The sequence below is a fragment of the Panthera tigris genome, chromosome B2 (assembly GCF_018350195.1).
Source record: "Panthera tigris isolate Pti1 chromosome B2, P.tigris_Pti1_mat1.1, whole genome shotgun sequence".
NCBI classification, from domain to species: Eukaryota; Metazoa; Chordata; class Mammalia; order Carnivora; family Felidae; genus Panthera; species Panthera tigris.
In genome coordinates this window covers 17801126-17813106 of record NC_056664.1, presented here as the reverse complement: position 1 = coordinate 17813106, position 11981 = coordinate 17801126, and the positions used below count along the sequence as shown (strand labels likewise).

Here is an 11981-nt window from a genome sequence, read left to right as displayed (position 1 = left end):
ATTTCAGACCTAATTCTATGTCATGTGATAGGTTTTAAAATGCTGCGCAAAATTTCCCTATACTTTCTAAACACCCCCAACCCATAATTTTCTCAACTGATCAACATTTTTATTATTGTATGTGTCTCCTAGGTCAATCTCCCAGCTCAACAAGAGATAGTTCCTATTTCCACGTTTCCTGCCTGCATGGACACCAATACTATGTCGTGCCCAGGATTATGGTTCAAAAGTCCTCACTGCCATAGCTAAAGCATGGACTAACCCCATCCGAATAACTGATTGCCGACCCCAACCTAGATGAACACACGTCCCAAGTCTCTGCTCCGTCTGTCCCGGAGGGAGCCGACTCTTGAGGAAAAGCCAAAGTGGGTCTCATAGCTCTGCAATCACCTGGAATTTTCAAAGGCAGCGGCCCTGCCGGAGAGGCCCTGGCCGCTGTGGTCGGCAAGTCCAAACCTTCCGGGTAGATGGACACGGGGATGTTTTCAGAAGCATAGTTACACCCCGAAAGGCTCTTAACTTCCTTTATGTTGTCACAGTATTTCAGAGCAGGGGGCTGGTAGGCCTGGTAGGACACTTTGGTGGTGGTGGTGATCACAGTCTGTAGTGCTGGAGCACCTGCGGAGGGAGTCGTGAGGTACCGACAGGGAAGCTCTGTGTTACAATAAGGGTGAGGAGACACGGCCTGGAACTGTCCATGGTCCGTCTTCTCCCCAAGGCCAGGTTTTCCAAGAGCTGGTTTCCAGCCATGTTGTTTACTGGCGAAATCAAAGCTTCTCTCAAGGCTGCTGTATGAGTTGACATTATATTGCAGTGCATTTAGATGGACCCAGTCCGTGTCATTCGGGAGATTGCTGGAATTTTTACAAAGGGTGGGATGTGTGTTTGGATTTGTGTAACTAGGACCTGCCAATTCGTAGCTGCAAGGTGCCCTGGGCAAATAGATTCTTGGGTTTGGATATTTCTGAAAGGGTGGCATTATGTCCGCTTGAAAGGTGGCAAGGTCACAGGTAGCTCTGTAAGCATCCGAGCTCGGGAAGGAAAAGCAAGGCTGTGCTGGAATAGGGAAGCCGGTGTCAGTAATTATATCAAAGTCTTCTGAATCTTCCAAGGAAGATATGTTGTTGAAATGTCCACTGTTGTCTTGATTCTCCCCCACCTAAAAAAAAAAAATGATATAAATTTTTATTTGTAAATAAAAATGTAAATTACATGGGCAAGCTCATTTGTAAAAGTAGCCAACCACCGAATAAAAACAAATTCCAGGGGTGCCTGGGTGGCTCAGTCGGTTAAGCATCTGACTTCAGCTCAGGTCACGATCTCATGGTTTGTGAGTTTGAGCCCCATATCGGGCTCTCTGCTATCAGCACAAAGCCTGCTTCAGAACCTCTGTCCCCTTCTCTCTCTGCCCCTCCTCTGCTCTCTCTCTCTTTCTCTCTCTCAAAAATAAAAATAAAACCATTAAAAAAAACCACTTCCAATTAGTGGGTTCTGTGCCATGTTATAGCACTGCTCAGGTACGTGATTTGGGCACACGGTCCAAGGGCTGTAGAACTTAAGCTTGGCCGGGCATGAATAGCCTGCTGAATGAAGAGGGTTCACGGGTAGTTGGGAAGGGTGGGTCTGAGTGGTAGACGGTTCTGTGTTTCCTCATCCTATGTTTATAATCATAGAGACACAGACCTGGGTTCAAATCCTGCCTCTGTCCCTCATGAGTTGAACAAGTTACTTAACCTCTCTGAGCTTCAGATGCCTAATTAAAATTAAAAAAAAAAAAAGAATTAAGACTGTTGAAGAAGAAAAAATAAAGTTAGCACAGTTGATCTGGTGTCTTTGTGCATAAATAGAAACTTTTAGCCTCCCAGAGCCTCTTACCCCTACCTTGCAAGTGCTAAGAATTGCAGGTAATTCTAATTGAACAAATAAAATTAAAAGTTAGTACAGGAAAGATAAGTTCTAACCAAACGTAGAATCGGCAAAACCGCAAAAAAACAAACGGGGCTCAAAAATAATAACCTTCTCTTTAGGCTTTTGTGACCATTTCGTGTGTGAAAGCTCTTAGACCCTGTGTGCCTGGCACATAGAAAGTGCTCAAACATCACTCTCTCCTACCCCCAGACTAACATGTCTGCTTGGCATGCTTTGGTTGAAAAGCCAAACTGGATCACTTTGCCCCAAGAAATTTTATCTGTTCTATGTAAATAAGGCCAAGGACCCTACCCTCTCAAGGATGTGCTGTTAACTCACTGTTGGTATGCACATGTTTCTCTCGTTATTAAAAATGGGTAACTGCCCTTGTATACGGATGACCACACACACCCTCATTGTATCATTGACAGTAGAAATGGTTTGCTTTTTTTTTTTTTTTTTAGAAGAAGAAATTAGAAACCTTGTCTGAAAAGGGGTGTCTGGGTGGCTCTGTTGGTTAAGGATCCAACTTCAGCTCTGGTCATGATCTCATGCTTTGTGAGTTCAAGCCCCAAATCCGGCTCTGCACGGACAGTGTGGAGCCTGCTTGGAATTCTCTCTCTCTCTCTCTCTCTCTCTCTCTCTCTCTCTCTCCCTCTCTCTCTCTCTCCTTTGCTCTCGGCCCCTCCCTCCCTCTCTCTCTCTCTCTCCCAAAGTAAATAATAAGTAAACTTAAAAAAGAAAAGAAACCCTATCCAAAATGGTGACTCAATGACATTTTGTGGGAGATACAATTTTCACATAAAATCAAACCTTTCTAATTAATTTATGACATTCATATTTTACACAATCAGTGTATTTTGTGATGACAATGAACACAGACTACAGCGTAATGTCAGCTCCCCATTACCTCTGGTTCTCGAATTCTCTTTTTCTGGGGTTGGTAAAAAGAGGCCATTTGTCTCTTGATGGCACTTCTTCTAGCTTCCGTCTCTGATTTGCTCTCCGGTCTTGGGTGATCGTGGACTCCCTTGGCCTGCATCAATAAGGAAACAAATCATACGTTTGTTCCTCGGAAGGGACCTTGCTGTGTTTGTCAAAAATTGCGCCTTTCCCAAGATCGCGAGTTGTTTTTTGTTTTCTCAAAACGACAGAGGAAAAAACTATTGAGCAGCGTCAGTAACAGAAATCTTAAAAGGTTACTTAGCAATCCTTTCACCGTATTAACTCAGCTATAACTACAATTTGGCTTAGAGCCCTTAAAGAGCACACACAAGGTGAGCTCATTTCCCCAGCACCGACTTCTGGCCACGGCGCTGCATTTGGGTTAGTCCCGAGTTTCTAAGGCACATGGCAGGTGGTCAGGTCCGTAAGCAGGATGAAAAAAATCCACCGCACATTGGAACATCCCCCCCTTCCCCACCTACTTGAAAAAATATCGCGTTGCCATCAAGCCTCCAGAAGTTGGTTACAGGGTACCCGCTGTGCCCTCGACAGGGGATCAGCTCCAAAGCCGAGTGGCAGTTGGGGCACGCTTTCTCTGCAAAGCCAGAGGGAGTGAAAGATTAATAGCAACTCAGACTCAGGCCGCTTTGGAAGGAGGACAGGGCACAGGTGTCGGGAAAAGGGATCTCGCGGCCACAAGGCCCTCACTCTGTTGCTTAAGCCGAGCCTTGTCGCAGATGGCGGGCCGCAGCTGCAGGCGGGAGCCGTCGGGCAGGGCGCAGGCCCGGGCGCACACTACCACACCCAGGCACGACTTCTTGAGGATGTGGCCGTTGTGGTTGTTGGTGTTGCGCATGGCCCAGCCGCTCAGGTGGCGCTGGGCTTTCTTCTCGTCGCTGCGGTAGATGAAGCGCACGTAGCCGTCGGGCCACTCGCAGAAGTGGTCGAAGTGGGCCGGCTCCTGGAAAGGGGAGGGAAGGGCCGTGGAGTTGGTCCAGGCCGCACCTGACACGCCACGCTTTGCATTTGTCCCGAGCACGGTAGCGTGAAGAAGGGCCCCTTTCCATTCCAGAGATGTCATAAACCACAGAAACTGTGCTATCACACAATGTCACCTGCTGTTCTGTCGACTGGCTGTTCATCGATTACCCTCTAAATGCTGTCCATGTACTAGTTCATCTGGCCTTTCAGAACCCACACGACAGCAGATACTTTTATTGTCCCAATTTAAGCCAATAGTACACGGAGACCAGAGAGGTTATTTGCCGTGCCCCAGGTCACACATCTAGTAAGACATGGCTCTAGGATTTTAGCCCTAACAGTTTGATTACAGAGCCTCTTTGCCTTACCACCGTGGTATACCACTTCTGGGTATCCTTAAATGTTAAATTAAAAATGAAGACATTTTGGGGTGCTTGGGTGGCTCGGTCAGGTAAGCATCAGACTTCCGCTCAGGTCATGATCTCACAGTTCATGAACTTGAGCCCTGCTTTGGGGTCTGTGCTGACAGCTCAGAGCCTGGAACCTGCTTCGGATTCTGTGACTCCCTCTCTCTCTGCCCTCCCCCACTGTGCTCTGTCTCTCTCAAAAATAAATAAACATTAAAAAATTTTAAATAAATACTGAGCACTAAGCGAAATCGGTCAGAGAGAGATAAATACATGATTTCACTCATATGTGGAATTTAAGAAACAAAACAGATGAACAGAGGGGAAGGGAAGGAAAACTAAGATAAAAACAGAGGGGGAGGCAGACCATAAGAGACTCTTAAATACAGAAAGCAAACTGAGGGTTGCTGGAAGGGTGGGGGGGTAGGGGGTGAGCTAAATGTGTGATGGGCATTAAGGGGGGCACTTATTGGGATGAGCACTGGGTGTTATACGTAAGTGACGAATTGTTAAATTCTACTCCTGAAACCATAAAACAATAAAAAAATAAAATACTGAGCACTGCTTCGATATTCGTGGTTGGTGGTCTTTGCCCATGATACGTGGTATGGATACTGTAATGTCTTTCTTGCACAGAAGTTGAATATTAGATTGCCCTTTACCAAGCACTTAGTATTTACCAGGTCCCATCTGGGGCAGGGGTCGGCACACTTGGAGCCCTTGGCCAAATCCAGCCTGTCACTTATTTTGGTACACAACTCACAAGCTAAGAAGGATTTTTATATTTTTTAATGGTTGGGGGGAAATCCAAAGAATTATATTTTGTGACACATGAAAACTATAGAAAACTCAGGGGTGCTTGGGTGGCTCAGTGGGTTAAGTGTCAGACTCTTGATTTTGGCTCTGGTCATGATCTCACATGGAGCCCTGTCCAGCTCTGTGCTGGGCATGGAGTCTGCCTGAGATTCTTTCTCTCCCCATCCCCCTCTGCCCTCCCTGGCTTGCTCCAACTCTTCCTCTCTCTCTCTCTTCTTCCTTCCCCTCCCAAAAAAGAAAATTATATAAAATTCAAATATCAAGATCCATAAAGAGAGTTGTATTGGGACATGGCCACGCACATATGTCTACGTATTGTCTAGGGCTATTTTTTGTGTATGGCAGAATTGGGTATTTGGCACAGAGACAGTATGGCCCACAAAGCCACGTTACGAAGTTATCGATGATCCTTACAACAACCTTCCATGATGGGCATCCATACTCTTATTTTGTAGACAAGGAAGCCAAAGTTAGAGAGATAACCTTCTACAGTGGCATTACTCGTATTTAAACAGATCTGTGGCAGCCAGACCCGACTGGCTTCACCCGCAGGGTAGAGGCCAGAAGAGTATTATCATAGTAATAAGCCATTTGCACCTTCTGTCTCTCCCACCACCCCCAAGTAATGAGATCTAACATTTGCAGGGCAAAAACTATTCTCGGTCCGACAATTCTGACTTGGCTACATCGTTAGTATTATAACATTTCAACAGTAATAGGTAAATGGGCAGTTTTGGGTTCCAGTGGGTTCTAAAACCACAGGGATATTGTCGAAATCATCGTTATTACAAATAGGCATCATTTATCTTTTCTCAGAAATGTTGCAATTGACATAAATTAATACGCTGACTTAAGGTAAGTCACAAATGAAATATATAATGATGTACTAACAACTCTAATATCTAAATGCTAATATCTTTGTTTTTAAAGCGAACACTTCAATCTAAGGATGTTAGTAAAATAGACAATTTTCCAGAAGAGAGGATTCCATTAGCGTCCCCCCATAGGGATAGAGAATCATGCCCCCCCCCCGCCCCCATCTCATGCCAGCTACCAAAGCGGTGACACTGAAAATGAAGCTGCAGAGACCATGTTTTAAAATCACAACGAGAACAGAGGACTCCAGGATTGAGTTGCATTTGTTCAAATGTGTCAGCACATGTGCACACGCAGTTGAGCATGCACACACTGAACTTGACAGGAAATCTGGATGACAGTTTGAGATTGTTATCTAGTTCCACCACCTGATGACAGATCATCTTAGCCTGAAACTCAGGCAAATTCAGGAACTATCTCAAGGTCATCCGGCCAATGTCACTCTTGCCCCTTCTGTTAGCCAGAGCAGGGCCAGGATCCTGTTTCTCCACTTCTGCTTCCCAGTGCACCTGCCCTTTTAAGAGGCTACATGCATGCCCTGCTTAAGAACCAGTCTCCCAAAGGAAAAATAATTCACATTTGCATCGGAAGTCTAGAAAACGCTTGAAAGAGGGAGCCATCTTCCCATTATTTGGAAGTGGCTCTTTTCTGAAATGGAAGATCCTGGGTTTTTTTCCTATGAAGATTTCTGGATGGAAGTCAGTGAGAAGGAGGTGTCTTTGCCATGCTGTGGTCCACTTTCACACAAATGGTCCCAGTTGACTGTAAGGTAGCAGGCTTTAAAACGAGTTACTACAGGGGCACCTGGGTGGCTCAGTCAGTTAAGCATCTGACTTCGGCTCAGGTCATGATCTCATGGTTCATGAATTCGAGCCATGCATTGGGCTCTGGGCTGACAGCTGGGAGCCTGGAGCCTGCTTTGGATTCTGTGTCTCCCTCTCTCTCTCTCTGTCCTCCCCCACTTGCTCTCTCTTTCTCTCTCTCTCTCAAAAATAAACATTAAAAAAAACCCTGAATTACTATACATATATACATCCAAAAAAGCGCTGATCTCATATATACATCCAAAAAAGTAGTCAAGAGGCTACTTGACTTTGCTAATGAATTGCTATCCATCTGAATATCAATATGGCAGATCATAGATGTTGAATAAACACCATGTCTCTTACGCCTATGCCACAACATTGCTAGAAGTCCACCTTTGCAAATACTTGGGAAGCTACTCCCCTTTCCTTCTACCTAAACCCAAGACTTCAAAGGCATTTCCTCAGCTTTTGCCCCAAGCCAGTAACTGCCCAGCTCGTCCCCTGGACTTGACCCTAAACTACTTTGTTCCGTTAAAACAAAACAAACAAAACAAATTCACCCTAACAGAAGGTGATTTCCTTGTCATTAGAAAAGTAAGCTCAGAAGTTGTGTCCAAAATCTGGATTCCAGAGTCTCTCTCTGCACCTATGGTCTGGTTAGCATGACCATGCAGGCAGCCACGGCGTCTGAATAAATCACCCAAGTCACGCTATTCGTTTAAGATTCGAGCCACCCCGATTTATAGTCGCATCTTACAGTTTTGCTGCATGAGAAGCAATGGAATCCACATTTGTTGAGACTCTCTGCTACCCTTCTCATGAATTTCAAAGAACGGATCAAGAAAGAATCACCTGATTTCTATCTGGGATGAAGGAAAGTGAGAGACAGGCATCCTGCTGTCGTCAGATGACTGGGAACCCAGGGCCTGACAGTCTCAGGGCTATGGGTGTGTTTCAAATAAGCGCAAGGAAAGAGCTGGGAGAAGGCAGATCACTAAAGCCAGCTCTGCCCTTTGTGGGGTCCCTCTAACCATTGAGGACTCTCGGGAGGTGTGGGGGTGGGAGGGGGGGTCTCTCCTCGGTCCCTACAAGAACTTGAACGCCACCAGCCCTTTTGTGGATGGCCAGAGCCACATGCGCGCCCACATCGGTTTCCCGCACCTGAGGCATCTGCGGATCGTTGATATCCCAACTGAGCTTCATTCCGTAGGAGCACACGGCGTCCTCCTTCTGCCCTGCCTCCGCCAGCATCTGCCCCACCTCGCCTGCGCTCTCCACCAACGATCCTGAAAAACAGAAGAAAAATCTAGAGATGTGCAAGGTGATGTTTTCCTCTTAAAAAATGAATTGGATAGAGACAGAGAGAGACAGAGAGAAATTTATTGAGAAATCCGGAAGTGGTGACCGCGGGGTAAGAGCCCTGTTCTCAGCCGCGGTGCTGAAAAGTCTCCATTCGGACCGCTGCGTGTGCGCCTGACCGCTGCCCGCGCATTTATAAAGACACACCTCCCCCTGCTCCGCCTTTCCCAGCTCCCCGTCAGCTCCCACGCTCCCGGCACCTGCAAGGCGGGTCACCGCCTCCCGGACAGAACTAGGAACGGAGGGGCAGGTGGACCCGAGCCCTCGGGAAAGGGAAGCCAAGATGTCAAGGGGCGAGGGTGCAGGTGGGAAGTTGGAATGTCTCTTTTAAGTTGAAATCTCCCCTCCCCCCCGCCCCCCACCTCGCCTCGCCTCTGCGGTTTCGGATTGGGTTTAGATGGAAGGTTTTGAGACAGACGCTTTCCAGACAAGTCCTCTGAGAACCAATACTCAATTCCCGGGCACCTTATTTAAGACCTTTGCTGTCTGGGTAACTGCGCCCACACCAGCTAGCCTTTGGCTCACGCGCTCCAGGTCTCGGGCTTTGTCGTAGCTGTTGTGAGCGTCCGGGAGTCCGTGCTCGTTTTTAGGGAGTAGTGGTGTGGCGTCCGAAGGAATGCCGAAGGTCGCCGTGAGCTCGCGGGCCTAAGGTGTCCTTATGCTTCGGAGGGGCTGCGCAGGGACGTGGCCTGGTGGGACAAGAGTCCCGGAAAGTGAGCCCGGAGAACCTTAGGGAAAGACGGGCTAAAGGTAGCTGGACGGGGAGGGGGATGTGGTCTCTGCGGACCCCGGGAGCTTAAGCTCCTGCTCGCTCTGGCGCTCTCTCGGGCGCGCGCTCTCGCCCTCTGTCTCTCTCTCTCTCCTTCTCTCGTCTAGGCTCTCTCTGAGCGTCAGTTTCCTTATCTGCTTAAACAGGGGATGGGGACTCTCAGTTCTTAGTCGCCATCCACCGGAAAACAACATTTTAAAGACCGTCTTTATTGGCATTGTAGAACTACCCCCATTCCATCTGGGGACGTTTTCTGGAGAATGCTGAAGCCCGGTGACGGGCCCAGGACGCTGTGGATTCCCCAGGACCGAGACACGTCGTCTTCATCTGTTCTTCCGCCTCCGTAGGGTGATTCCGGTACCTGGAGGCGCCCAACAAAAGAAATCGATTGAAATGACTTACTTCGCTCTTTGGCCACGCTGGGCGGCGAGAGAAGACGGTTTCCGGAATTTACTCTCGGAGCCTTTTTCTGCAGGCGGCACACTTCGGTTCCCAGCCCTATCCAGAGAAGAGCCGCCCCCGAAGGCCAATCACTGTTAGAGGGGGATTCTCCGACCTATATCCGTCGGAACCCCGAGGCCCGAGCGCCCTAGACCCAGGCATCGCCCTGCGCGCTCGGGGCGCGCTCACTGATGCTGCGTGGGACGCGCCGGGAGCGCGCAGGCCACCACCTCTTGCCGGACCAGTGTCTTCCTCTGGCCAAAGACAGAACAAAGCGGATGCACGCTAAGCTCACAACGTGCGCCAGATAACTGTGCACGCTCGCGGCCTTCTTACCTCCCGGTCAAGAGCACAGTCAGGTTTGTTTGGAAAGTCAATTTCGTGGTGTGATGCTTTTCGGGGCCACCAGCCCCTGACCGCGGACAACGCCCGTGACGGAAAATGCCAGCTTTGGGCAGTTTCACGAACTTTCTTCTTTCTCTAGTTCCAAGCTGGCTTCTCTCCCACAAGCAGAGGCAAGAGTCCACGCAGAAGAAAGTGACTCACTTGTCCATTCCCCCGGTCTCTCCCCGCCTCTCAAGTTCTCTTTCCGATTAATATCACTCTCAGGTAGTCGCCACGAGGAGGATCGGGGAGGAAACCAAGAGGGTGTCCACTCTCCTCCCAGGGATTTCGTCCGCAGGTTTTCATCATATTAACCTACTGCCAAAAGTCTGACCACTCTTGGCAGTCAGTTGCGTTTTATGTCGTTTGTCTTCCAAACGTTAAGGTTATTCATACTTTTCTTTTACAAATAGTCCGTTAATTGTGATAGGTTAAGATATGTATACTTTAAAATATTTAAACATAGCTTCAAGACTAACTTAGGGGCTCCTGGGTGGTTCAGTCGGTTAAGCGTCTGACTTCGGCTCAGGTCATGATCTCACAGCTCGTGGTTTCCAGCCCCGCATGGGGCTCTGTGCTGATGGGTCAGAGCCTGGAGCCTGCTTCGGATTCTGTGTCCCCCCTCTCTCTCTGCCCCTCCCCAGCTCACTGTCTCTCTCTCAAAAATAAATAAACCTTAAAAAAAAAAAACAAACTAATTTAAAATCACCTCTGAGACTACATAGAAGTTAATTCCAGGTCTTACTGTAAACATTTTTTAGAATTGTTCTTGTCTCTCTAATCTTAGAATGTTCCTGGAGAGTCTTTACCCTTCAAAAATACAAACAAATATGATTTTTAACGTTAAAGCCAAATCAACAAATCACATGCTTTTTTTTCTAAATGGATTCTGGTGTCCAAAGAAATGTCATAGAGTCTCCATCATAGTTTGAGAAAAAGTAAAGCGTATATTTCAAGTTGCTCTAAAATTATGTCTCTGTAAATAAAATAGGTTAGCAAAAGAAGTTAGTCAAAGTGAAAATATAAAAATAAATAAGTAGTCGTGTTGTCTATTGTATTGTGTCACATTTCTCCTGAAAATTCCACAACAACCATGTAGTTTGGAAGGATGAATATTCCCCCCCTCAAATTCTGTAAATGACTGATTATAGCGATTTTGCCTAATGTTAAGAAAACTAATTTTATTATGTTGTTTATCATATTCTTATTTTATTCTCTAAAATAAAATGCACTTAAACTGTATTTTGGTTATTGTTCGTTACCATCCTTGAATTTTTTTTTTTTTTTTTTTTTTTTTTTTTTTTTTTTTTTACTGCATTCGTATTTTTATTGGTTCAGAACACTTTATTTTCACGGCTGGCTCTTCCTTGACTACAATTTTGGTAGAGTAAAAGCCCACTAATTCAAAAGCAAAGGAAGAAGGCTTTGCATTTGCTAGGCTTAGATTAAAATCGGTAAATTAGTGTAACTGTATTTACATCCTGTTTGTCAGGGAACAGCTATCAAGATCTCTGAAATAACTATCACTTTGAACGCACCGCATGGACAGACCGGGCTTTGACACAGATTCAGGCTCTATCAGGTTTTGCTTGGATGCAAAAAAGTATCTTCTGTAAATGTCGTGGCACGAAATATTCATAGCTTGTAATTAAAACACAAATAGATTTTTACACGAGGAACGTTTGGATCTGAGGGGTCGTTTGTTTGTTCGTTTTGTTTGTTTGTTTGTTTGTTTGTTTGTTTTTAAGAAAACGCCAAGTCCAACTTCCTTTTGCCAGGGTGTTCGCGCAAACAGCCTAGGCTACCTAGTGGCTGAAACCTGGCCGTTGGTATACACTCTTGTCTCCTTAAAGCAAGTAGATAGAAAACAAGCAGACTGGATGAAAACATTTGTTTGCCTTTTTTGGTTTTGTTTCGTTTTGTTTTTGACCGACTACACCGTCGTGTTCAAAAAGGCATAACACCTTTTGTGATATCAGGAAAATTGTCACCATTGCAGGCGCAAATCAGCTTCCAGTGGGGAAAGGCCACCTTTAGTCCGTATCAATATCAATGGACCAAAGACAGCCCAACCAGCCGCTGAAGGTGGAGAGGAAACCCTTTCCGCAAAGGGGAAATCCAGCAGTTTAGAATTTCGCCAATAAAGAATGCGTACAGGACGTTGTTCACATCGTCTGAACAAACGCTTTAAGGTGTGTGCGCGCGCGCGCGCAGGTGGCCTGACGACGATTGCTAGTTACTCGCAAGTAACGATGTTGGTGAATTTCAGCTGCGGGTTCTTTGATTAGC

The 11981-nt window shown here is 46.6% G+C and overlaps 1 protein-coding gene across 1 annotated transcript; it reads right to left on the bottom strand.

Annotated features, from left to right (window-relative positions):
* Positions 1-223: 223 nt before the first annotated feature.
* GCM2 (glial cells missing transcription factor 2) lies at positions 224-7990 on the bottom strand. Its single transcript, XM_007073108.2, has 5 exons — positions 7901-7990; positions 3562-3814; positions 3336-3448; positions 2819-2944; positions 224-1159 (listed from the first exon to the last, which is right to left on the bottom strand). The coding sequence occupies exons 1-5, from the start codon at positions 7988-7990 to the stop codon at positions 224-226; spliced, it is 1518 nt and encodes a 505-aa protein (XP_007073170.2).
* Positions 7991-11981: the final 3991 nt, after the last annotated feature.